This window comes from Homalodisca vitripennis, chromosome 1, assembly GCF_021130785.1.
Source record: "Homalodisca vitripennis isolate AUS2020 chromosome 1, UT_GWSS_2.1, whole genome shotgun sequence".
NCBI classification, from domain to species: Eukaryota; Metazoa; Arthropoda; class Insecta; order Hemiptera; family Cicadellidae; genus Homalodisca; species Homalodisca vitripennis.
This window is the reverse complement of record NC_060207.1, coordinates 172,610,608-172,637,392: the sequence shown is the minus strand read 5'-3', so window position 1 is coordinate 172,637,392 and position 26,785 is coordinate 172,610,608. Positions and strand designations below refer to the sequence as shown.

Below are 26,785 nucleotides of genomic sequence, written 5' to 3'. Positions count from 1 at the left end.
TGTCCAACTCCTATCTTAAGTGACTGAAAACACCATTTTGAAAAGGCATGTGTTTTAGTCTGGACAGGCCTAAAATGTACTGTTTTCACCCTATAAACAGACAGAGTTCGGTTCGGTGAATTTTTAGTACACCAGAATGACAGTTGGAATTTTTACAAGACCTGATATGATACATTTGGGAGAAAATGGGTTGGCAGCGAGCGGCGGTTCAGCGTCCGTATATTAACCGCATGCCGATCACGCGTGCCGTAGTAAATGTTGAACGTTTTCGTATGTACAACAATACCTTCATTTAACTTTGAGCCACCGCTGAACCACTATAAAACTCACCGTTCACCGCTTACCGCTTGTATCGTGGCTGAGGTAAGCCTTTACTAAACGAATGGTACACTGAAAATATAAATGATTGTGTAGTTTTGTAAATTGAACCTTTAGCATATAAAAGAAACACATACCGTTTGCTTGGAAATTCAACATATAAACTTTAATTTAAATGAACTTGAATTTTAATTGATGTTTATGAATACTAAACCATTATTTGAAGTTTTTTTTTAAGTCAAGTAGTCGGATTGGTATAGCTGCAGTAAAACTCGAAGGGAACGCAGCTTCAGTTGTAACCGATTTCATTCATTGTTGCTTTGCCTTTACTTCGGTTAAAATGTTGACGTCTGCTCTCAAAAGAAAGTAGATAATCAAGAAATTGTAGTTTGTTTTGTCAATTTTATATTCCTATTACAACTTTTTATATGAATTACTAGAAAGGTATTTATGGATAGTAATATAACAAATTGATGTCTTGAATTTATTAGGAATGTTGTTTTAACCTTTATTTGTATGTGCGAAAATAACGTCACATCTTAGGTTATGACATTATTTACTTTAAATATTCGTTATTCATATATTTTTTGGATAGGATAGTTTCGTTAGTGCTCTGACAATACTAGGTTTTCGAGTTAGTGACTATAATTACTGTGAGTTTTAGAAGTTTCTAATGAAATTACTTTATTGTACTAACAAGTTTTTTCATGACAAGATTGGCAATTATTTTCGTAAAATGCCCTGTTGGGCATTGTCATGTCTCTGTGTTTTGTTGAATTAATCTACTATAAAAGCTTAGAAATTAATTAACTTATTTATCACATTTTTAAAAGCAAAAAGACTTATTTTAACCTTTATAGAGTGTGAGCAATTTTAAACTGATGGGATGCAGTATAATAAGTGGGCACAAAGATAATCAAATCAATGAACCAAAATATCAATTAAAAATAGCTTAACTATCGAATATAAATATATTCTGATTATATTTCTTTACAATTAATTGTCAGCTTTTTTTAATGTATCAAATAACGGGTAGGGTACGATAAGCGGACCCGGTTATTTATATCGAAATTGGCAAACGACCTACTTAATCATTACCATCGACATAATCAATCCATACTGATTTTATTATTTTGAACAATTAACTTAAATAATCTATATCAACAGCTGTAAACACTTTCAAATAATAGACGTAGGGTAATATTTCAATTTTACATAAGTAACATTTGATTATTAAAAATGGTAGTCAATTTTAGAAAACTACACGACATTGCTTTGAAAGATGATAAGACATGTTTTTCGTGGCTTCAACATTTAGACTCGTACGAAAAAACCCATTCCTATGTGAAATTTGTGAGAAAGAAACAATTGTAACTGTGAGAGGAGCAAATATGGTCGTCTTCAGTTTTCTAATTTTGGTTATAATAATTTGTTTAATCACTGTAATTATTAAATTCATATTTTAATTTAAAACATATGATTGTTATATTGAGGACTAAAGATACTTTTATTTGATTGATAGCCTAGGATTTGAGATGTGAATATTAAGTATTGATGATTAAATTCTTCGATATAAAAAAACCGGGTTTGCTTATCGTACCCTACCCCAAATAACAATATCGTGGAATTAATTGAAAGTAAAATAATTCGAGTAGCCTAATGGGCACAAGAAAAAATGTTGATGAACATGCGTTAATTGTGTCAGCCACATTTATTCTCTATAATATAAATTAAATTAATAAGTTTTAGGGCAGAGTACGATAAGTGAACCTGTTTTTATATCGCTTATTACAATCATCGATACTTTATATATTGAAAAATAGAGCTATCAATCAGTATCAACATTAATACAAAATACTAAATTAAAGTAATAAGTTTCAAATCAATAGAAATATATAAACAGATACGTAATTTCATAAATTATAAAAAACCATAACCATTAATCAAAGACATTAAGACAGATGAAATGAAAAATGTCATTTAAATAAAAAATAAAATGTAAGAAACATCTTGAAACCAAGAAAGATATTACAGTAAATTATCTATTAGTGTTTTTTTTAATACACTTTAATAAGTGGTCTAAGTGGTTCAATTATTAGGTAAATCTTAAGATCAGCTACTACTGCTCCAATTGCCGTAATTTTTTGCATACTAACACAGGTTAACGTAATTTCACCGAAAACAATAGTCCCGATTATCGCTAACATATAAAAACCAGTTTTTCGGCAGTACAATGTTGGCAATACAAAACACATAAATAACAAGATTTTCGACTATCAAACTAAAAACAATGGCCGCCCATGGTCGTTTTGATGAGTTGACAGTAGTCACGTGACAAACAGGAAAGTTTCGATTGGCCGGGCGGATCATGTGACCTATAGGACGGCTTCGATTGACCCCAGTCGTAAACAAACAAACCCACATGGACAAGGAATAATTAGTGAAGTTATTGACATGGCGTGCGATGGTACTTGTCACACGCTAAAAAGACCCTAGCTTGCCTATTCAAAACTCAGATCACGCGATGCTTGCCCGCTGCTCTTTTAGAAAAATTTTTACTCGAGCTTGCAAAGTCCAAGCCCAGATCACGCCATGACTGCTTACACACACAAAAACTCAGACAGAACTAACGCAGGTTTCATTACAGGCAAAAGATAAGCGGCGCGCATTTATCACTGATAAGATAAGACGAGTTTATACTAGAAGTAGTGCCTGGACTACTGCCCTACGAACGAACTAATAAGACCAAAAAAAATGCACTGTCAGTCAGGTTTTTTTAATTTAATTTTTTTCAATTTTTTTGGGGGGGGGGAGTAAACGGATATTTCTTGTACAGTAGCTACTATAATACCATTTCTGTTCTAATGGAGGTTACAAATAGCTATTTAAATCAGCAAATATCCAACATGATAAAATGAATGGAGTTACATTTTGCTGATTAGGCCTCAATCAGCTGATCCATGTTAAATAGAATTGTGCCGATTCATAAGTCGTCTGATTCTTCTGATGTCCACAATTACCGACCTATTGCTATTCAGCCAGTTCTGGGGAAGATTTTCGAAAGCTTAGTTCTTGACTATGTGAGCTTCCAATTCAAAAATATCATAGCGCCGCAGCAACATGGCTTTGTCCGGGGTAGGTCAACAGTTAGCAACTTGGTTGTTTATGTGGATTTCATTTTGTCTACCTTCTCGAGTGGCGTCCAGGTCGATAGTGTTTATATTGATTTTAGCTAAGCTTTTGATGCTATCAGTCATGGGCACCTTCTGGCCAAACTTCACTGTTATGGTATATGTGGCAGCCTACTTTCTTGGATTCACTCCTACTTAAATGATAGAACTTCCCTAGTTAGTTTCGCTGGCGCCCTATTAAGACCTTTCACCGCCACTTCTGGTGTCCCTCAGGGGTCACGCCTGGGCCCCTTTCTCTTCAATCTCTATCTTAATGACTTAGTCAAGTCATTAAATGTTGACTGCCTAATGTTTGCGGATGATGTCAAGGTCTTCCGTGCTATTAGGGACCCTTCTGACACTGAGACACTGCAGATGAACCTATGCTTAATTGAGAACTGGTGCACCACTATGAGCATAAATGCCGCCAAATGTTCACTGGTTTCTTTCACTCGCTCTGCCCAACCTCTTGTGGTGTCTGACTACGTGCTCAATGGAACTGTTCTATCTCGCAGTACAATCGTCCGTGATCTGGGTGTCATCTTCTCTGCAGATCTTAGCCCTGATAAGCATATTGACTTCATCTGCGGCAAAGCCCTACGAATGCTCAACTTCATACTAAGAGCTTCAAGGAGTGGTCTTGGCATTGTGGCGTTGAATATCCTATATAAGTCCTTGGTAAGGAGTATACTTGAATACTGTTCTGTTGTCTGGTTCCCTTATCAACACAATCACATTGAACGTCTAGACAGGATCCAGCGACGCTTCGTCCAAGCTGTCGGTGTTAGGCTGGGTCATAACTATCTTGATGTACCCATTGATCTAGTTGAGGCCTCTCTTGGACTTCTCCCTCTGTCTACTAAAAGGCAACAAGCTGATCCTCTTTCCTCTGGGGAGTTCTTCGTGGCACGGTCGATTGTTCTGACCTACTCTGTCGCATTGATCTACGTGCTTCAAGATTGACCCGCACATGCAATCTGTTTTTTGGTCGGCTCGCACCCCACCAACTACATCATGTACGGTCCTCTTCCACGATTACATCGACTGGGCAACCAGCTGTGTCGCCAGTTCGACTTCTTTGATGACAGCCAATCTGCGATCAGAGGAATCTTCCAGAGTCAGGTTCCCCAGTGAATGTTTGTTTTTTGTTATTGTTCTATTATTGTTATTATTCTTTTATTATATACTAGCAAAATTTTGTATTCATACTAGTATTAATTGTTGCTAATTTGCTATTTATCATTATTGTATTCACATTAGCATTTATTCTTGTTAATTATTTGCTGTGTCGTTGTTGTTTTGATATTATTATTGTTGTCTTTTTTTTAATATTATTATTATTGTTGTTTTTTTTTCAAGATTACTATTATATTGTTATTGATATTGTCTTTATCGATGCGTAAACTCTCCGTCTTTGATCATGTACTGAGATAATATATTGTGGCAAATCCAAATGTAGCAAAAACTTGTATTCTAATCAACATAATTTTGTGTTCTGCTGCCATAATATTGTATTAGTTTTAAACGTTGATGTTGTCTTAGATTATGATCACTTTTTTTGTGTCAGCCTTAGTTGTACTTATCTGTAAAATGGAGTTCTCCGTATATAAATAAATAGATCAGCTGATTCAATGATAAAAATTATCGTCTGATAATTTACAGATCATTGGTTCATAACTTCTTTTGTCTGGAATAGGGACCGTGATTACTCAAATCCTGCAATTAAGCCTGTGAAGAGGACATTTCTTTCTTTTGGATGTTCCTTGGATGTTTTCAGAGCTGATTGGGGGTAGAAGCATGAAAGTCTAGTTTATATTGTACTGTGGCTGATATTTTTGTGTGAGTGTGAGTGTCTGCATGGTGATGTATTATCAAACAGTGTGTGTTTTCCAGGGTTCAACTTTTGTTTTGAAATATTTATTCATGTTTCCTTACATTGGCGTGTATGATCCAGAAATTTTATGGAATGGCATCAATAATAATCTTTTAGGATTTGTTCTTTGGTCCGTTGTTATGGAATATGAAAATAGCATGGTAGCTTTAATTATATGATTTAATACTGTACTACATTTGAAGCTTGTTTTAACTAATGCCAGGAGAATATTTTTAACTCCTCCATTGCTACATGTAGGTCACATTTGGCTGGTATCGCATATCCAAGTATCGCTCCTTGTTGACTATATAGTGCTGACCAGCAACAGTATAATGCATGGTTGTTTTGTTTATGATTATTTGAAGTGTGTTGTGATATGTTATAATTTTGATGAACCATCAGAGATCTATGATGTTATTGCCATTGACTTCTTGTTGCTTTCCGCTTGCTTTGGCTTGATAAACTAATATTTTGAAATTAACTGTGCATCAGTAACTGGCAGAATGTTAATATAACTTAAAGATTGTTTGCTGTATTTATAGTTAAATAAAGATGTGGTTAAGTGTTGTTATGTGTAGATATTGAGATTGACTGTGGTGCAAGGCTTGGATGCAATCAAATTTCCCACACTACTAAATAAAAAAATAATATTGTGAGTACCAGCATTGTTGAGAGACATCCTGTTCAGTACAGCCATGGACTGTGACGCTATATCTAGACCTACTGTTAGGAATTCAAGTCTATAAATTTATAATGAATCAACCAAAATCCAACTTATAAAGAATCAACCATTTTAATTAATCCTTTAGTTTAATATTATACATAATAAAAATTGAAAAAAGTGATTAAATTATCCATGTTACAATGTATTTGCACAGCCAAACAGCATTTTTATGCAGGCAAGCCACTGTCTAGCTGTGGTAAACAAAATGTTTGGACACACCAGATTTTAGGGAGCCAATATCAATGGATTAGGTACCTAATTCAAATCTTAGCAGTTAAAATACTCGCATCAGAGGGTAAAAATAGGAGTTAGTTAGGTTTGGTAGCCAGTTATATTTTCAAGACAAAATAGTGAAGAAAAAAGTTGTGGTCTAGGTCTGATGACATTATATTAAACTTATTTTAATACACTTTAGCAAAAAGTTTTCTTTCAATATGGAGTAAAGATGAGCTAAATTAATTACTTTTAAAAACTTGGCAGTCATCAGGATAAGTGGAATTTATAGGTAGTTTTTCTGTCTGTCAGATGTGACCATCATGACAGTTTAGTGATATAATATAATTTTTTGTGTTGACCTACTCTATAAAGGTTTTTTGGTCACTTGATATGTCAATACTAATAATATGGCCGTTAAAATAATGTATTTTCTGAAAGTATAAGCCGAGAGAAAACAAGAACAGTATTCTAGTAATAGTCTAATAAATGAATAGCAGAACTTGCACATGATGGAATTACTCTTGACAGATGACTATCAAATTTTTGAGAATTTATTCAAAGTTGTGTGGGACTCCACATAATTTTCTCTGCTGGTTTGGTGGGATAATCTCATCCATTTCACTTGGCTCAGGACTTACGACCATGGTTTACGACCCAACAATCCTCCCATCAGGTGACCTATTCAGTCACAGCCAGTAAGAACTGTCCAGTGCAGGTTTAAAGACACTTTTCAAGAAAACATTTAGAAATTTCTTCTCACTTCAAGATCCTTCAGGAACATGTCCAACAACTTGTCAGGAAGCCTACCCTCTTCAACTTTTACTACAGAAAAGTGACATTTACAGCTATTTTGCTTTACTGATGAGCATAGCGAAGCATATTTATTAAGTTTGCACTCATTTTGGGATGGGATATTGGTGTCTCAACGTACAGTGGGCTTAATGAAGACCACAGGTTTTAGCTCAGCTAACACTGCCGTCAAGTCAGGATACAAAGATGTTGCTCCTACTTCTGGCAGAAATTCATAATGGAAGAAAAACAATTTTTGTCAACACTCTTCTTGACTGTAGATGGCAAAATTATGGCGCTTAGATTTACAACCTGTTTTCCCACCCTCGATGAACTGGATCTTCGTATCGGCCTCCTTAGAGCTCGGTTGTCATGGTGTCAAGTGTAACACCCATCCTGCGATGGCACTGAACAACCTAATTAATTTGCTATGTAAAACAATTATTTACCACTGATTATTTATAATTACCCAATTGGTTTAAATGTTATTGTAAATCAAATGTTCAGCCAAAGCTTACTGCCAAAAATCTAAATTATTAAAAGGAATGTTTGTAATGATATAATGTAGTTTAAACACTTTGTTAACATCTATTGTCAGTAGTAATTTGTTATAAGTTTGACTGTAAGTGATGTATTTTAATATATTAGAATAAAATTGTGTTTGATGAATTTTATTTAAAATTTGCTATTTGAAAGAGTTGTTAGTAGTTTTGTTACAATTAATACAGTAATTTGGTTTTCAATGTGAATACTTTAGAGTTTACTGTGATAAGAAAAATAACTGGTTTTAATTATATATGTGTTTGGTGTTTCAGAGAATAGAAAATGTTGAAATCGGTAAAAGTCATCCTGTGCTCTTCTGCAGTAAAATATCAATTTGCTGTTTCATGTTATTCATCCAAAGCCTGTCCTTCTATAGCTGTGGTAAGTATCTTGTACTAATTCTTTTACTAGTACATAAAAATGTCTGCTAAAAATTGCAAAATAAATTGTACTTCATAAAATTAACAAGTTAATACTAAATAAAAAAATATTGCATTTAAAATAAAATCATGCTTATGAATAGAAAAATAGAACATGATTGACACCTGAATTGAAAATAAAATATGATTGTTAAAAGAATTAGAGTTAAAGTTTACTGAACCATTACCAATGGCTCATATGGTTATAAAATAAACCATAACCAATGACCAACCAAGCGGGCATTCCATATATTACCGAATACATATTAAAGTAATTTAACATAAATCTGTGTTATTATAATGAGATGTAGGAAATAAGTAGTGTTGGATTAATTTGGAATGAACAGTTAATAGTTATATTGAATTTTTAAATTAGGTTCTCTCTGGATGTGGGGTCAACGATGGGACTGAGATTCATGAGGCCAGTGCTGTTCTATCCCACATCACCAGGAATAGAGCTGTGCCTCACATGTTTGCTCCAGACATTCCTCAGGCAGATATCATCAATCATCTTGAAGTAATTATTTTGTGTATAATTGTAAATATGGCCTAGAGCAGCCTGCATGACAATAGTCCCGCGCTCTACTCTGTTGTCATTTTTATGTGTATGAATTACTAATCCGTCTCAATGTCTGTTACAATAAGTAAACATGATTAGCTGTTCCCATAAACAAATATATGTACATATGATTTAATTTGTCTGTTTTACAGACAACATATAAATCAAACAGACAATATGTGATTGTAGCCATGTCATAGTGGAAACAGCTTGTGGTCAGCAGCAGTATGGCGACATTGTCTAAAATGTCATTGGACTATTTTCTTGCAGGGTACTCTAGTAGTTGTATTTTTTAATCTTTTAGTTTTAGTTTAATCAGCCATCTATTGTATCAGTTCTCTATAAAACATGCAGGAATTGTATTTATTTAAGACATGATTGGCATAGACAGATAATGTTCACTGGTGGTTGACAAGAGGCAAAGGTTTAAGTTTATTGCAGGAACAATAATGTAGGGTGTTTGAATGGATTATGTTGATACATAGATAATTTTTCAAAATTATCCCTCATTGTTAGAAACAAACTTGAAAGTTGTCAAATTTCATCTTGGGAATGAAGAAATATACATAATTGAAGAAATATTTATTACATTAACTCTCTGTAAGAGTAAACAATAATTATACCACATAATCACCTCCCATTCCTTAACCCTTTAGCATGGTTTCAGTTGTCTGTCTCAGTTGGCAAACTCACTGCACTGCTGTGATTTCACACGGCTGTCTTGGTTGGCAAACTCACTGCGCTGCTACCGTATCATGTATCTGTCTTTTTTGGCAAACTCACTGCGCTGCTACCGTATCACGTATCTGTCTTTTTTGGCAAACTCACTGTGCTGCTGTGGTTTCACACGGCTGTCTTGGTTGGCAAACTCACCGCTGCTGTGGGTCGGCAATCTCACTGCAGTGCTATCACTTAAATGCCACATTTATTACAAAGAGTTATTTGTCTCTTTTTACATTAATAAAATGTTTTGTTTTATATTCAGCTTGTGTTTTTTTTTAACAAAATAGATCATTTATGTCAGGTGATTGTTTCAACATTATAGAACACAATGTTCGCTGTTTAGAATGGCCTTAATTTACGTTGTATTCATTGCACAGTGTTAATATATTACTGTACTTTCAATACAAAAAATAGCACAAGCGTAATTTCCGTTTTTTAATGAAAATGAAATGAAAAATAACGTTTTACAAGTGTTGTTATTAGGTGGGCTTTGTAGGCCTAGCTTATTATGAACATTTTTTCTTATTTTATATATATATATATATATATTTAGAATATATCATATAGAAGATGGCGCCGACTAGCAAAATCAAGTGTGGAACCTGTGCGAAAAATGTTCCTAAAAATAGTATGGCGATTTTGTGTGAGGGAAATTGTCAGTTGTGGTATCATAGTAAATGTGTTGGAATTGATGAAAAAGAATATGATTGCATAATAATGCTGGGCCGTAAAGTTATATGGATGTGTGATACGTGCCGCCATGATAACCTCAAAGTGCCTGAAGTGAAAGACACTTCAATTGAAACTATTTCAGTTGAAAAGAACAATACATATTGTAATGACACTATAAAAATATTAACTGATCAAATTTTCCATCTGAGTGAAAATCAAAAAGGAATAAGTGAACAGTATAGTATCTTGAAGAAAGACAATGATAATTTATGTCAATCATTGAATAATCAAGCTGACGCCATCAGTGAAATTTTGACTTATAACAGTGACAGGAGGCAGTCATATGCAGGTAGACTGATGTTTCATGATAAAAACACATTTTCTAATATAGATAATGGACTTACTAATACTAGAACGTTGACTAATAGTAATAGAAGTAATAAACCCAATGATAGGCCTAACAGCCCTTCCAAGCCTATACTCTCAGTCTCAGGGGATGAGCAAGTGTACTTGGATAATAAGGACATTAAACACTCTAATCAAGAAAGTAATGAAGAATTTCAACTGTACAAGTCACGAAGAAAGCTAAGAGAAGAAAATAAAATTGAAAGTGATAGGCCTAGGCCTACACATAATGACAACTGGTTGAAATTTCAAGCTAGGCCTAATCTAGGACGGGAAGTGGATGCAAAGAAAAGGAACCAATTCATCACCGGAAAATCTACAGAGAAACATAACCTTACAACATCTGATAAAATGAGGTTCTTATTTGTTTCTAGGCTGAGTGTGAAGACCTGAAAACATTTCTGGATAGCTGTAAAGTGGGTGATTACACGGTAGAAAAGCTTAATTCAAAACATCCTGAGTTATATTCATCATTTAAAGTTAGCATTCCATCCAATTACTACAGTGACATATACTCACCTGATTTTTGGCCAGAGAATGTATTCGTCTCAAGATTTATAAACAAAGTAAGAAAGACTAGATCTACCGAATCTTTAAACCGGGAGAATGGTCTAGCCCAAAAAGTTTCTTAACAAGTAGGCCTAGATCAAACCTTAAATTAGGTCAATGGAAATTAGTTGACCCATATAAATATCAGTGTAGGCCCACAGCTTGCCCTGAAAAAAATCAGTACGACTGCTTGGTTCCTATGCCTACCATAAACCAAGAGTTAGCTAAAATTTTCTTCATAAATATACAAGGTTTAAGGGAAAAATGCGAAGAACTGGAACTCCTGTTATGTCAAAACAAATACTTTGTTGCATGCCTTGCAGAACATTGGCTAAATACAGATGAAATTGAACTATGGGTATCTGAAGGCTTTTCTCTGGGAAGCAGTTTTTGTCGCAGTGTTCATATTCGCGGAGGGGTAAGCATATATGTTGCTAATAACCATATTTTTAAGGAAATTGACCTGAAGAATTTCTGCAATGAACTCCATTTTGAAGTTACTGGTGTAGAACTCACAGAATTCATTCTGATCGTGGTGTCCCTTTATAGATCACCAGATGGTAGGACTGAAATATTTCTGCAGTCATTGGAGAAACTTTTAATCTTTCTCTTTCGATTAAAGTGCAAGTTAATCTTGTGTGGAGATGTAAATGCTCATTTTGACGTTACTACTAATAAAGCTACAGTAGAAAGATTTCTGAATGTATTAAGGCAATTTGACATATATTGCACAAACAACAAGCCTACACGTGGAAATTCATGCTTGGATAACATAATTACCAATTTGAAACCACATGAATATATTACAGAAGTCATACGACCATCTTTATCTGATCATGATGCCTTACATTTTGAGTTTTCGGTGAGTAAGCCTATTTCTTACACACATGATAGGCCTAGTCAATTAAAAACCGTTAGATTGATTACTCCCAAGAACATAAGTTACTTTATGCAACTCCTCGAAGAGGAACAGTGGTGCCAGTCTTTTTCACCTGATTTAACAGCTAGTAACTGCTTTAAAAATTTTTTCGAACGATTTTTGACCTTATTTGAGACTAGTTTTCCACTCAAGAAGGCTAAAAAATTAAAAGCTAGTACAGCTAATATGAGTTTTGAAAAAGGTTCTGTTTCAACTGGTTGGTATTCACCGGAGCTAGCAGCAATGAAGAACCAAATACTACTTTGTAAAGACATGTGTAATAAATATAGCAACGATCAGCTCTTGCTATTATTTAAGAACCTGAAAAGACACTACAGACTTGCACTACGAGCGGCTAAAATACAGAAAAATGAAGAAATAATTGAACATTCTTACAACAAATGTAAAGCGGCCTGGAATATCATAAATAAAACAGCTAAACGCAGTCCGGTCAACAATCTTGGTAGCAGCATCCAGCCTGATGACTTCAACAACTATTTCATCACTGCTGTAGAAGATATAAGTTCAAAAGTCAAAGCTTCCCCGGAGAGTGCAGTGCAGTGTCTTAAAAGTGTAAATTTGGTGTCAGCCAATTCGTGTTGTGTCTTTTCACCAGTTAGCTCGAATGAGGTGTTTAACATAATAATTTCGTTAAAAAATTCTTCATCCAGAGATGTCTACGGACTGTCCAGTGACTTAATAAAAAAGGTTGCTTCGGTAATTATTGAACCATTAACTTATTGTTTTAATAGATGTATAAATGATGGTGTTTTTTCCAAATAGTTTAAAGTTTTCTAGAGTGGTACCTATCTTTAAAAAGGGTAATCTAGATATACCCAGTAGTTACCGTCCGATCTCTTGTATCCTAGTCATAGGGAAAGTCTTAGAAAAAATTCTTAAAATACAAATTTTAAATATTTTGAGTCTTCTGGTTTGTTTAATGATAGTCAGTATGGTTATCGTCCTGTTAGATCAACTACACATGCCATTGATGGCTTAATTAATCAACTTTTACTGACCTTAGAGAGTAAAAATGCTGCCCAGGTCACCTTATGTGACCTGAGTAAAGCATTTGACACAGTCAACCATGTAATTTTATTGAGTAAGTTGGAGTATTATGGTTTCTATGGCAAAGATTTGGAAATTTTGAAGTCATATCTTTCAGAGCGTAAGCAATTGGTTGGTCGACCACAATGGCAGTTTGTCTGAAGTTTTAGAATTTAAGTTAGGAGTACCTTAGGGGTCTGTTTTAGGGCCTATACTCTTTCTAGTTTTAATTAATGACCTAAGCAATAATTTGTCCTGTTACTCTACAATATATGCAGATGATACAACATTGTTATCTTATCATAGTGAACATTGTTATCTTATCATAGTGATGTGGATCAGCTAAAAATAATTTCAGAAAACACATTGTTAGAGGCAACTCATTGGTTTGAAACTAATGGACTATTCCTAAATAAAGAAAAAACACAGCATCTGTTGGTAACCTTAAAAACAGAAGATCTCTTATATTCATTAAGTACAGTGAAGCTTTTAGGTGTAAATATTGATTCTAATCTGTCATGGAAAACTCATATAGCCTATATTTGTAAGAGATTGTCCAGAGTAATTTATTTACTTGCAAACCTTAAAAATAAAGTGTCTCCAAGATATTTAAGAATGGCCTATTTTTCATTTTTCGAAAGTATTATAAGATATTGTTCAATTGTGTGGGGTAATGGAATAGGCATTCAAAAGGTTCTTATTGTACAAAAAAAAGCTATACGAATCATAACTGGCTCTAATCCGCGTGATCACTGTCGACCTCTTTTTAGGCAATTAAACATTTTAACTGTTGTAAATTTGTATATTTTTGATGTATTAATGGTAATAAAGAAAAATCTGCATTTTTATACACAAAGAAAGCCATACACTCTCATAATACACGAAACCAAGAAAGAATTGAGCTGCCTAGATTAAGACTTACAAAATCAATGAATTACCATAAAAACATGGGAATAAGGCTTTTCAATAAGTTACCAGTGTCTTGGAAAAATTTAAACCATCGTAAATTTTCAGAGAGATTACAAGAATGGCTTGTAAATAATCCACTGTACAACCTAGAAGAATATTTTTAATTTAATTTTAACACTTAGTCTAGATTGTGTATAGGCTAGTAAGTACTATTGCTTAATAGGATTATGTTTTTAAAACACTCTTGTGACAAATTAGTCAACTAATAGTTTCTAGTATTGACGATGTCTGTTGCTTGTTATGTGACTTGCCGAAGGATAAATAAATGTCTTTATTGTCTTTACATATATATATAAATATATATATTTAGGGTGTCCAGCGTGAGGGAAATCCTGGAATTAAACTTAAATTTACTATGTATGGGACAAATGTAAGATAAGTTCAGGAATTTTTAACAAAATACATCAAAAGTTTAAAATAAACAAAGCACATCTGATGATGATGATCTTTTTGTGATGAAGTTCAAGGATATTGGACAGTGTCCCCTTCGTGAAAGAGAGGGTAGATGGTTTATAGGTGAGTTGAAAGTTCAAGGCTACTCGTCACCAGTGAAAGTGTCGTACCAGCTGATCAGTTTAGTCTGTTTATGTCTATAGTATAGTTTGTGGTGACGTATGACAGTCAGCGGTTGTCATAATTTGTTATTGATCTTGAAAGAAATAGTATACTGTACAATACATGTCTAGCTATAATACATGTAGTTAATACCTTCACTGCTGGTATATATTAAGTAAACACCAAACCTAATAAGCGACCACGCCATAAGGCGGCTGCCACAGTTAACATGTTAATTTTGAAAAACATGTGATATATGTTTTGATAAATAAAAAACATTATAAATAAAAGGATTAACAAATGAAGGTTTTGTAATTTTGCACATTCAATGTCACATGACATCATTTGTTTGGTCTCTTATTGTTTATTACATTGCTCATTGATCTTTAGAACTAATTTTTTTAGTCAGTCAGTAGTCACTACAGCACTACAGGAGTCATTAGTCTTTTATCACTTTCATATGTCAATCATGAGTATATCGGCTGTTATAGTGCAAACCCGACACAACTCACTGCCGCAACGTATTAGTGGAATCTGCCAGGATCGCTCGAGGTCAGATTCTCCCTCTGTCCGAGTTGGTCAGGAACCCGGAGCAATATGATGCGGTAGTCTTCCCTGGAGGTTTTGGGGCTGCCAAGAACTTGTGAGTAGATTGTTTATGTCATATTCAATGTGAATATCTGTTTTCAAACACATAAATTACTACAACAATATTATGTAATATATGTGTATTTACTTAATGTGATAATTTTTAATTGAATTTGTCAGGTTAAATGTTTTCAATCCGTGGCCGTTTTTTGGTGTACTTAATTTGAAAATTTACTTGTTACTACAAAATTAGGTATTATAATTAAAATTCTGAGTAATTAAATTTTCTAGCCTCACTAATTCCATTTTTATAAAATTTAACTTTGAACACCATTAAACAGAAGACTAGACAAGAATAATGCACATACTAGAAAATTTGGCACTTATATCTGTCACTGTTGCACACAAGCCAATTGAATGTCATAAAATAAAATAAAAGGAATAATCACTTGACCAAGTGCTTTTAGATTTAGACTGCTCTACAAAGTTTCTGCAGGCACTGCTTAGTAGCATTCTAATATTAAATATTTAAAGTGATACGTTAGCACTGACTGTAATTGCTAACTGTTAAAACTGACATAAATAAAAATTAAAACAGTTTTTAACATCCTTTCAGGATCAACATTTTTAACATATAATATCTATCTATTGTTATGTTAGTATCCATTGTCTTATAAAAATAATGTTTGAAATACGGGCATTTAACCCTTTCAGTGCTATAGGTATTTTTCAAGTCATGCTCTGCCAGTGCCAAGTAATTTATTACAGGTGTTTACATGCCAGTGCCAGAGGGTTTCTATCCCTTTTTGCAATGTGTTGGTAAATTATTTTTGTAGCTTTGTTATTTGTTACACAAATTTAATGATTTATTTTGTAATTATAGATAAAAATTAAATATATTGGAATAAAATAGTAAAAATAACTAGAATCAAATTATAATATTTTTATTACAAAAAATTAACTTCCATGAAAAAGTTTTAGATTTTTGTACTATTATAACTTTTTGAACCTAAATCCTAAATTTTGGAATAAAGCTTTTTGACCTCCTTGTTGTGATGGACAAAAAAAGCAAACTAAAAAAAAAACTGGACTTTATTTAATAAATTCACTGTCAAGTCCACTAAATTATGAACATCACAAAAGTAAAACTAAAACTGTCAATTGTACATTGTATGAGTTATATAGTTTTTCAAGTGGAACAACATTAAATAAACCCCAAAATTAGCAGTAATGAAAAGGAAAACACTTGGGATGCAAACCCTTTTTGCATTATCTGCACATCAATATTGATTTTCTTCTCTTCTCACCAGCTTTTGTGCTGGCTGCACTACAAATACAACAGTTCTTCCTACCATTGGGGATATTTACGAAATACATGTCAGATTTGTATCTCCTCTGAGACATCTGGCAGGATGCCTTGGTATAACATTTGTTAGGTCAACCACATTTGGTCTAGGCTTTTGTTCTCAAAGCCACTGTTTTATATCCTACTGTAATAAAATCATTGTATAAGTTATAAATACTATAATCATGGTTTTTTTGTAAAACCGTATGTTTATAAATAAGAAAAGGTTTCTAAATAAATAAAGTGTTTATTTTTAAATTTTTAGTGATTTTATTCGTGACGTTCAGTTAACCATTGGCATTTTAGGCTTAGTTTTTAGATCGTCCGGTAAACAGAATGTTGGCACTTTATGCATAGTTTTTTTAGACGTCCGGATAACAGGACATTGGCACTAAAAGGGTTAGAAAAGAATTATACATTTGGTTATGTTTGTCTTAGCTTTGCATTTAAATCTTTAGAAATAAACATTGTTTATTAAAAAATTTAATAAGGTAAGCTTTACTCTTCAAGTGGCAAGGACCGTCCATTGTATAGTTACTTTACTTCCAAATACAATTTATTATACTAATACAATATAATAACTGCTGAATATGCGTACTGATATCATGGTAATCATTTAACTACAGTTTCCATAAGGTTTACAATTTTAAGTATACAGTAGTTGTCTTTTAACTTGATTGATAGCTTGACATAATGTATTGAACACTAAAATAACATCATAGTTAGTTTGATCTTGAAAAGAAAGTAATGACAACCTTCTCGATCTACTTAACAAAGTTATAGACCTTTTTACTATCGTATCCTTGTAACACTTCAATGGTTTCATAGCTATCTAAGTGAACGAAGACAAATAGTAGAACTGAAACAGACTATTAATGGAAGAACAGTAAATATAAAATCTGCTTCACGAGAAGTAAAAAGAGGAGTCCCCCAAGGGTCTGTGTTGGGACCAGTCTTGTTCGTTCTGTTCACTTGCGACCTTTCCACATTCATGGAACCTTACAGTCAGACAATCATGTATGCTGATGACACTGTGCTACTATCCAACAACAAATCAGCTGAGGCTTTAGAAATAGCCTCATACATATCTGTCAGCATGGCTCATGATTACTGTATAGCAAATGACTTGGTCTTTAACGAAGAGAAGACAACACAGATGATTTTGGGTAAGCACAAGAACAAAGTCTCTGGAACACCCAAGATCGCAACTGTTGAACAAACGAAGCACCTTGGAATGATTCTTGACGACAAACTTTCATGGGACAGCCACATTGATTCTCTTTGCTTAAAACTCAACACCGCTTTGTATGTACTGAGAAGAACCACGGAGGTGAGTACAGAATTGACTACAAAGACAGTCTATCACTCGCTCTTTTGAGTCTCATGTTAGATATGGAGTGATTCTATGGGGCAGCTCGTCCTCAAAGAACCTTCAGCGGATCCTACTCATTCAAAAGCGAGCAGTAAGAATCATGGCTTCCCTCCAACATCAAGATAGTTGTAGAGAGGTATTTAAAACACTAAGAATATTGACAGTTGTGGCTATTTATATAATTGAAGTCATTGTACATGCCTCCAAACAAGGACTTACTAGAAATGGTGATCTTCATGGCCTGCAAACAAGACATGCTCAAGACTTCAGCCTGGCAATACACAGGACATCTCTATTTTCCAAAAAACCATCATATGCAGGAGCGAAACTCTATAATCTACTCCCACCTAAGTTGAAAGAAGACAATCCTGAAATTCTAAAACGAAGCCTGAAGACCTGGTTGCTGAAAGAATCAATCTACAGCCTGGAAGAATTTGTGACATGCTGTAGAACATCCCAAGGAGAGACATGACCTTATGTATTACTTAGATTTAATTTTTTTTATTTGTTTTATCGATTGTTGACCCTTATTCTGTACTGTACTTGATGTTCACGAATAAAGCCTACTGATTGATTGATTGATTGATAATAAGAAATCACAAACTTATCCTGCAAAAACAACATTATGTATAAATATGCATTAGTTTGCCAGATGGGGTTTGCAATCTGAATGTCCACAAGATGGCATGACTTGTTTTTATGCTTATATTATACATTTCTTGCTTATAAGCACATTTTACTGCATGTTTCAGTACATTTTTATCGGTTATAATGTTTTTGTCCTTGCAAATCACTGTTTTTGGCAAATTTTTTGTTCATACTTGACAATAATTATACCTCAAGAGGTGGTGGTGGCAAGGCATCAGTGAAACCACCACCGTCAGTCAAGCGTAATATCAAATGTATGGAATGTTAACCAAGATGGAGACTCTTATTATATCATTAACAAAAGAGAAACATCAGCTATGAATGATGTTTTAAAGCCACTTCAACCCTTTTGACCATTGGCCATTTATATTGCTGGTAAAGTAGAACATTGTTGAGGACCAGCTGGCGATATTACAACAATGCGTACTTTTGCTATGGACTAACCGTTGACATATCGCTGCTACAGTACTTCCATTACTGTTTAGGGTATATACAGGGTGATTCAAAAACTAAACGGCAATCTCTCGAGAGCTTATTCTATAGCTAAAAACAAGTAAAAAAAGTTCATATAACCATATGCCCGGAAACGCTTCGTTAGCGAGTTACGCCTAGCGAAAGATTTCGCCCCGGATTTCAGAACCCTTGGTGAAGTCAGGCCGTATAAAAAAATGGTAAAGGTAGTTACAAAGATACAAATACGATTGTTTTTTATGTTTTTATATCTGACAAATTTATTAAAATTCGTCCCAGAGCTGTAAATTCAATACTTTCAGAGATATCTTAAGTAAAACACAAGAATTGGTGCAAAGAAATAACACATTTTTGTGTTTTAACGTAAGATTACTTCCATAAATGTTAAATAAAGGTCATTTTTTTCTTAAACAGATTTGTTAGAACGTTTAATTCTGAAAAGATTCATGTGAATTACTTAGGAAAAAAAATTAATAATAGGTATTGAAAATTTAGCTTTATTTAAAACTAAAACAGACGCACAAAAATGCATATTCTTATCTGCATAAAATATTAACTAATGTTTAGGTTGTGAGTAACAGCTGATCATTTATTCAACACTTTTTATCGTCATATTTTCTTTGCAAAGGTTGGCAATTATCAGCTGATCAACAATTAAGTTCATGAAGTAATATTTGAATAACCTTTATGGAGGTTTTTGTATTGTGGCGTGTGAAGATTGTATTTTGTGAGATCCTGTGATTATTTGGAAATATTTTATACAAGTGTATAAAATATTTTATTAAATATTTATTTTTTAAATATTTTATTAAATATTTTTATAAAAGTGTATGTAATTATCTTAGTAAATAATGGCAGATAATGTAAATGGTATGTATTCGTTTGAAGAGTATACGGACATGATACTGATTTTACGGGCAAAGTTAACAAGAATGGTTTAGCTGCAGTTCAGGGAATATCGTGATACTTTTCCCACATCGAAGAACACCTGATCGCAAAACATTTGAAGCTGTGGAGAGACGACTTAGAGAAACTGGTAGCTTTAAACCGAAGCGAATAGATACTGTTCGTCAACGTAGCGCAAGGAACTATAATAATGAACAAGCAATAATAAATGCTGTAGAATTATCACCAACCACAAGCACCAGACGATTATCACGTCAGTTAAATATTTGCCAGTCAAGCGTATGGCGGACACTTCATGAAGCACAGTTGTACCCATTCCATATAACACGTGTTCAAGACTTATTACAGCAAGATCTTAATAAACGGAAGATGTTCTGCCGCTGGTTAAGAAGAAATTGTTTACGACATCAGTATTTTCTTCGGCGTATTCTCGTTACTGATGAATCCTGTTTTACTAGAAATGGAATTGTAAATTTTCGTAATACCCATACTTGGGCGTACGACAACCCACATGAAACTGCGACGAGGCATTTTCAACATACATTTTCAGTCAATGTATATGGCTTGGTGTTCTGGGGTGATAATTTGATTGGTCCATTTTCCTCCCTAATCGACTTAATGGAGTAGCGTACTTAAATTTTTTAAGAACAAACCTGCCTACCCTCTTGGAAGATATTCCTGTTCAAAACAGAATAAATGCATGGTTTATGCACGACGGAGCACCTCCACATTTTTCTAATGATGTGAAAAACTATTTAAATGATACATACGGTAGACAATGGATTGGTCGAAATGGACCAGTAAAAATGGCCACCACGTTCTCCTGACCTCACGCCAGCAGACTTTTTCTTATGGGGTTGGATGAAGTCAATTGTTTATTCAAAACGGATTATAACACCATAGAGGAGTTACGTAATCGCATTACAGAGGCGGCAGAAACTATCAAGAATGCTCCAAACGTTATGAAACGCGCTAGAAAAGAGTGGATTCGTCGTGCGAAAACGTGCATTGCTAACAACGGAGGACACTTTGAGCAACTATTATAGGTGATTATTAAAGTTTTATAAAGGTAAATACATTTTATGTAATGTTCAGTCTAGAATAAATGATCAGCTGTTACTCACAACCTAAACATTAGTTAATATTTTATGCAGATAAGAATATGCATTTTTGTGTGTCTGTTTTATTTTTAAATAAAGCTAAATTTCAATACCTATTATTAATTTTTTTTTTTTCCTAAGTAATTCACATGAATCTTTTCAGAATTAAATGTTCTACAAATCTGTTTAAGAAAAAAATGACCTTTATTTAACATTTATGGAAGTAATCTTACGTTAAACACAAAAATGTGTTATTTCTTTGCACCAATTCTTGTGTTTTACGTAAGATATCTCTGAAAGTATTGCATTTACAGCTCTGGGACGAATTTTAATAAATTTTGTCAGATATAAAAAACAAAAAAAACAATCGTATTTGTATCTTTGTTGTAACTACCTTTACCATTTTTATACGGCCTGACTTCACCAAGGGTTCTGAAATCCGGGCGAAATCTTTCGCTAGGCGTAACTCGCTAACGAAGCGTTTCCGGGCATATGGTTATATGAACTTTTTTACTTGTTTTTAGCTATAGAATAACTCCCGAGAGATTGCCGTTTAGTTTTGAATCACCCTGTATAATTGAAAACTGAATAATAATTAAATTCACCATTTACAAAATTTTTTGTAATTTATAACTTGACTTGGGCGATCTTCGTATTAATCACATCCAATTAAAATATTCTAACGTTTTATTTATAATTAAAAAACTCACTAGCTGTATAAAAAAAATTATATTAATCTGCATATTTTTCAAATCTATGTTCAGTTTTTAGGTATAGTTTAATCTTTTATGGTAATTGTGGATTAATGAAATTTTAGTCCTACAAAAGAAAATAATAAGCTGGTGATGGTTTTATCGAACATTGCCAATCTAAAAAAAATGTATAAAAAGTAAAAATATAAACTATTAATTATAAGTTTAAATATATGTATATATATATATATATATATATATATATATATATATATATATATATATAAACTATAATTTATTTGTATTCGATTTAGTTTTGTATACATTCAAAATTAAAAGTGTAAAACAATATTATAATACTAGTGCAAAAACAGACTGGGTTACTACCATTGATTTTGGTTGATTAAACAAAGCAACCAGTGGTGTTATATTGTATCATTTAAAATACGAGGTGTGGTTATTAAATAACGAGACTGACACTGATGCGGATCAAGGTGGCATATCTCACCATCTGTTTAGTGTGAACCTTTCTCTTTAGTATGCATTTAGTCTCACTTCTGTGAACAACATTTAGTCAGAGCTTACATTTGCGTTATTGTTTTTTGTTTTGCTGGATAAAATGGTTAGTGTAATAGTAGAGTAATGAATTATTGTGAAATTTAACTCGGAAAAACTGCTTTAGAAATTGATAATTTACTGAAATATGTGTATGGCAGTGAATGTTTATCATAGGCACTTACTTGTTTTTGAATGGTTTAAGCATTTCAAAGATGGCAGAGAAGACGTTGTAGATGATTCATAGCCAGGTTGCTCTTCAATGTCAAAAACAGATGAAAATGTTGGTAATTTGATTCGGTCTGACCGTTGGTGAAATATTCGTGCAATTTGTGAAACTGTAGGTATTGATAAATAATGTGTACGGCAAATTTTACATGACAATTTTAACATTCCTTACACCTGTTGTGTGTAAAATGCAAAATATTGTTGACTATTAAAATTCATTATTCTAAAAAAACACATTCACTGATTTTTTTTCAAAAGTATTAATTTTTGTAATGCTTTTGAGTTTTATGTCTCTTAGTTTTCACTGTAAAACACCTGTAGATATTTTAGTCTATCACATGGTCGGGTACTGTTATTTTAAAAGAAATCTTTTGTTGTGCAAAATTACAGATGCGACTTTGCAGTGAAGGGAGCGGAATGTTCTGTGTTACCAGACGTGAAGGAAGTGATCCAACAGTTCCATGGCTGCAAGAAGCCCATCGGACTCACGTGTATAGCTCCAATATTGGCTGCCCGAATCTTGTGTGGTGTGAACATCACACTGGGACAAAACTGTGAGATTTTATTATATTTCATCCAAAAAAGATTTATAGTTTTTACAGTACAGAAATTTGGTTCATATGATTCAGTGGTTTCTTGATCCAAAGCGGTTTACACTCTAGTACATTGCAACATTTATGGGTGTAGGTTTTTAGGCCTCTTGACACTGGTATTATTGTGTAATGCTCAAAGAGAATGATAAATGCAAATATTCTTTTGGGTAATTCAACATTTTTATGTTAATCATAGATTATTTTGGGAATTGGAATTCGTTGAAGTAGAGAAGGTGACATTCATTATAACACCTAATCTTTTATTTGACTCACTATAGCTAAGTGCACAGCTGCTCAGGTCGTAGCCATACTAACTGATTAGGGTGTCACATGATGTTTACAAGTGAGCTGCTGTGCCTGTTTGATTTCCACAAATTAATTAGCAGTATTAGCAATGTGTCCATACTCAGTACATACATACTACATACATTTATCCTTATCTCTCTGCAGTAAAGTTAAGTATTCCATGTCTCTACTTCACCCATGACTGATTAGCCACCACGTTTTACTTGCTTACTTGCTTGTTACAGTGTATTAATACAGTATGCAGTTTAAAGAGTAATGTAATTATATTTCTAAAATTAAGGTTTGTAATATATAAATATATGAAGTTAAAATGTTTTCTTTTGTGGATGGTTACATTTTTTTATAACCATCTCCTTGAGGTTTGAACTATCCATGTTCCTTGTACATATCCAAAAATTTAGTTGCGAGTACCTACATCATACAGTTGTCCTTACGCAGAGACTTAAATCTGTGTGTAGTAGAGACTCAGTAATTGAAGGTATTTAAGGGTTAAGGGTTACCATGAACTGTAGAACATTTGAATGACATTTAAATGTGCCTCAATAAACAGTTCAATATTTGTATGGGGATGGTGGGAGTTAATGCCTATAAATTTCAAATAGGAAATTATACTGTCTTCCATCATCACTAGTAAAATTTGTGTCTATTGACTTGCTTCCATCACACCAGCATTTGCCATATATATTTGAAAGCAAACAAAAACATTCATATTAGAAAAACAGAGAAACCAGACAGAGTGTAAAATATAGAAACAAAATATTATAGAACGAGACATATCGATGCAAAACTGGGTTGTGGTGTGGTGTTGCCTGTAACGTAAGATTAACTAAGTGTATTGAACAACCGAGCGATCATTACCGAGTGTTCATCGTTACTTCTCATCTATGTTCCTGAATCCCTTACCTTCACAATTTAAATTAACAAGTGTTTACACTGCAACAAAGTGAGAAATCGTTGTGTTGTCTCATACTGAGAATCAGCTGATACGACGATGTGACAACACCACATGGTGAGGGAAAGAGTAGGGTATGGTAACTGCTCACACGGCCAGGCATGCAATCAATGATGTGTCCGTACTATAGTTCATATACACAAACTGCAATGTCAAGACAATTTGATGCAAGAGGAAAACCTCAGTCATCATCTTCTAATTTGCATTAACAGGCAAAACCTCAGTACTATGTTTACCTGGTTGCTATTTATAAATATTTTACACAGTAATCAAGTCTCTTAATAACCCACAATGCACTGCAACTTTGAGTGTTGCCCTCAGTGTGTGGCTGACATTACACATTTATACACATATTTTTTCACATTTGTGTTATTTAAAAAATCCTACAATTATGTTTGGGTTTGTTGAATTTGTGTAAATAGTGGTCTGTAATTAAACTAATCGTTTATTGTGTTGGTTATATTCAATTTTCTAGCCTGTGATGAAGAGAAGTGGCCGTACAGAGATGCTATCAAAGCAGCTGAGCAGATGGGAGCTATCGTGGAGAATAAAGTGAGTGGACAAGCTGCGTTGTTCCTAATTAATTATAAGTAAAGCTGTACATTTAAATCAAAAGATTTGCTATGTAGTCACTTAAACATTTCAAAAAAACTGGAAAATTATTAAAAATGTAACTGCATGTATTGGAAAACAGATAAACTTTTTAATTTTTTTGAGGTTTAGATAAGAACTTCTTATAAAAGTTCACCTGTTATTCTTTACTCATTAAAAATTTGAAATTTATCAATTCACTTTGCGTCATGATTGTGATAACTAATTTATTCCTTTCAGTGCTGTGGCATTACCAAATGAAAAATGCTAACATCAACTATGTTGACAATTTGTAATTTGATAATACTAAATATTGCACTATTTTTTCTATATCTCTGTGTTTTGTTGTATGAAACATATATTTGAGTTTTGTTTTTCTTCATCCGTGGTCTGTGATAAAGGTTGTTTCGTATAGCTATTATAGTGTTTGGTTGTAACATAATTTATATTGAGTTTGTACTGTAATATATGTGCTGCAAATTTTATGTTGTGGTAAACAAGCAATACAAATATATATTATTGCCAGTGTTATATTTTTTGTTGTATAACAGAATTGTAATTAAGTTATTTTTAAGCAAAACTTTTTAGTTTTTAATCTAACTGTAGCCAATTGATAAAGGGTTGTAAAAACATTGTTTAAATTATTATTTTTAGGTGTCTAATCGTTTTAAGGAAATTTCATTTACAGTAGTTATAGAAATATGTAAATAAAACATTGCCAACGACATTACTCTTTACAATTACTAGACAAAAGTGCATGTTCTAAATCTTTTGGTAAGAGTAAGCTGTGTGACAGCAGTTGTGGTAGCTGATTGTTTCTTAGTTAGAGCCTATATTACTATAACTAATCGTAATGTGTAGATGTGCGTTGAGTGTAGATTTATGTCTAACTTTATATGTGTGAACTTCAAATTAGTTATTATTGCCATTATTTAATGTGTAATTAGATTAGTTAGAGTCTATATTACTATAACTAATCGTAATGTGTAGATGTGCGTTGAGTGTAGATTTATGTCTAACTTTATATGTGTGAACTTCAAATTAGTTATTATTGCCATTATTTAATGTGTAATTAGATTAGAGCCTATATTACTATAACTAATCGTAATGTGTAGATGTGCGTTGAGTGTAGATTTATGTCTAACTTTATATGTGTGAACTTCAAATTAGTTATTATTGCCATTATTTAATGTGTAATTAGATGACGTCTAATGCTCAGTGAATTAGAAGAGATGTCCAAAATGCAATTTCTTCAATGCCAGGCCGAAGAATAAAATTTCTTGTGTGAAGAAAACGGTGACAGGACTCCATGAACTGAAATTACCTTTGTGTAATTTTTCGAAGAATTAAAAATATGGATATTTGTAATCAATCGGGAGCATAAAGTCTGACCTTAACAGTCCATTTTTACTTTAAAAATTATCCTAGTAGATGGTCTGCAAGTTGTAAGTACGTATTTAAAAAAATCTTAACAAACACTCATGTATGGGACCACATAAGCTTATAAACTCTAAAATAGACACATTTATTGTCGTCATACCAAATTAGCGCTGATCTATTTATTTAGCGCTGACAGTTAAGAACTAACTCAAAAATGGCAAATGTTTCAGGATGTGAACGAAACAACATTTGATCGGAAAAACTCAGTGTTCTCGACCCCGGCCTACATGTATGGACCAGCACAGTTCCATGAGGTGGATGATGGAATTGGTGGCATGATCAAATACATGCTTCTCTGCATCCGGGATAAGTCATAAGCATTGTATACTCAGTTATAGGAATACAAAATCTCAAGAGGAAGTGGAATGTGATCGATTACAAAGTTGTGAACTTGGTATCGTTATTTATGATAAGGCTGTTGTAAATTTGAGAAAAGATTGTACTGTATTTGTTGTTAAATAAAATCTTATATTTATTTTCCAGAATTGCATCTGTGTTTTTTTTGTGAAATGTACAGAACTTGCATTAATGAAATGAATCACTGAAAA

General features: G+C 33.2%; 1 protein-coding gene across 2 annotated transcripts; it reads left to right on the top strand.

The window, feature by feature from the left end:
- The first annotated feature begins 599 nt into the window (after positions 1–599).
- Positions 600–26,722, top strand: LOC124352738 (ES1 protein homolog, mitochondrial-like). Of its 2 annotated transcripts, XM_046802378.1 has the most exons (8): positions 608–762; positions 5,185–5,277; positions 7,906–8,014; positions 8,429–8,569; positions 14,942–15,093; positions 22,746–22,909; positions 24,682–24,758; positions 26,408–26,722. In XM_046802378.1, exons 3-8 carry the CDS (start codon positions 7,916–7,918, stop codon positions 26,552–26,554), a joined length of 780 nt encoding a protein of 259 aa, XP_046658334.1. In that variant the 5' UTR covers positions 608–762; positions 5,185–5,277; positions 7,906–7,915; the 3' UTR covers positions 26,555–26,722. The 2 variants fall into 2 exon arrangements, with proteins under 2 accessions (XP_046658333.1, XP_046658334.1); XM_046802377.1 differs by lacking the exon at positions 5,185–5,277 and having other exon boundaries at positions 600–762.
- Positions 26,723–26,785: the final 63 nt, after the last annotated feature.

Excerpts from the sequence above, each read along its gene's own strand:
- LOC124352738 (XM_046802377.1), top strand. The coding sequence starts at position 7,916 with ATGTTGAAATCGGTAAAAGTCATCCTGTGCTCTTCTGCAGTAAAATAT. Across the intron at positions 8,570-14,941 it reads ATATCATCAATCATCTTGAA|TGCAAACCCGACACAACTCA; the intron begins GTAATTATTTTG and ends CGGCTGTTATAG. Across the intron at positions 15,094-22,745 it reads TTTGGGGCTGCCAAGAACTT|ATGCGACTTTGCAGTGAAGG; the intron begins GTGAGTAGATTG and ends GCAAAATTACAG.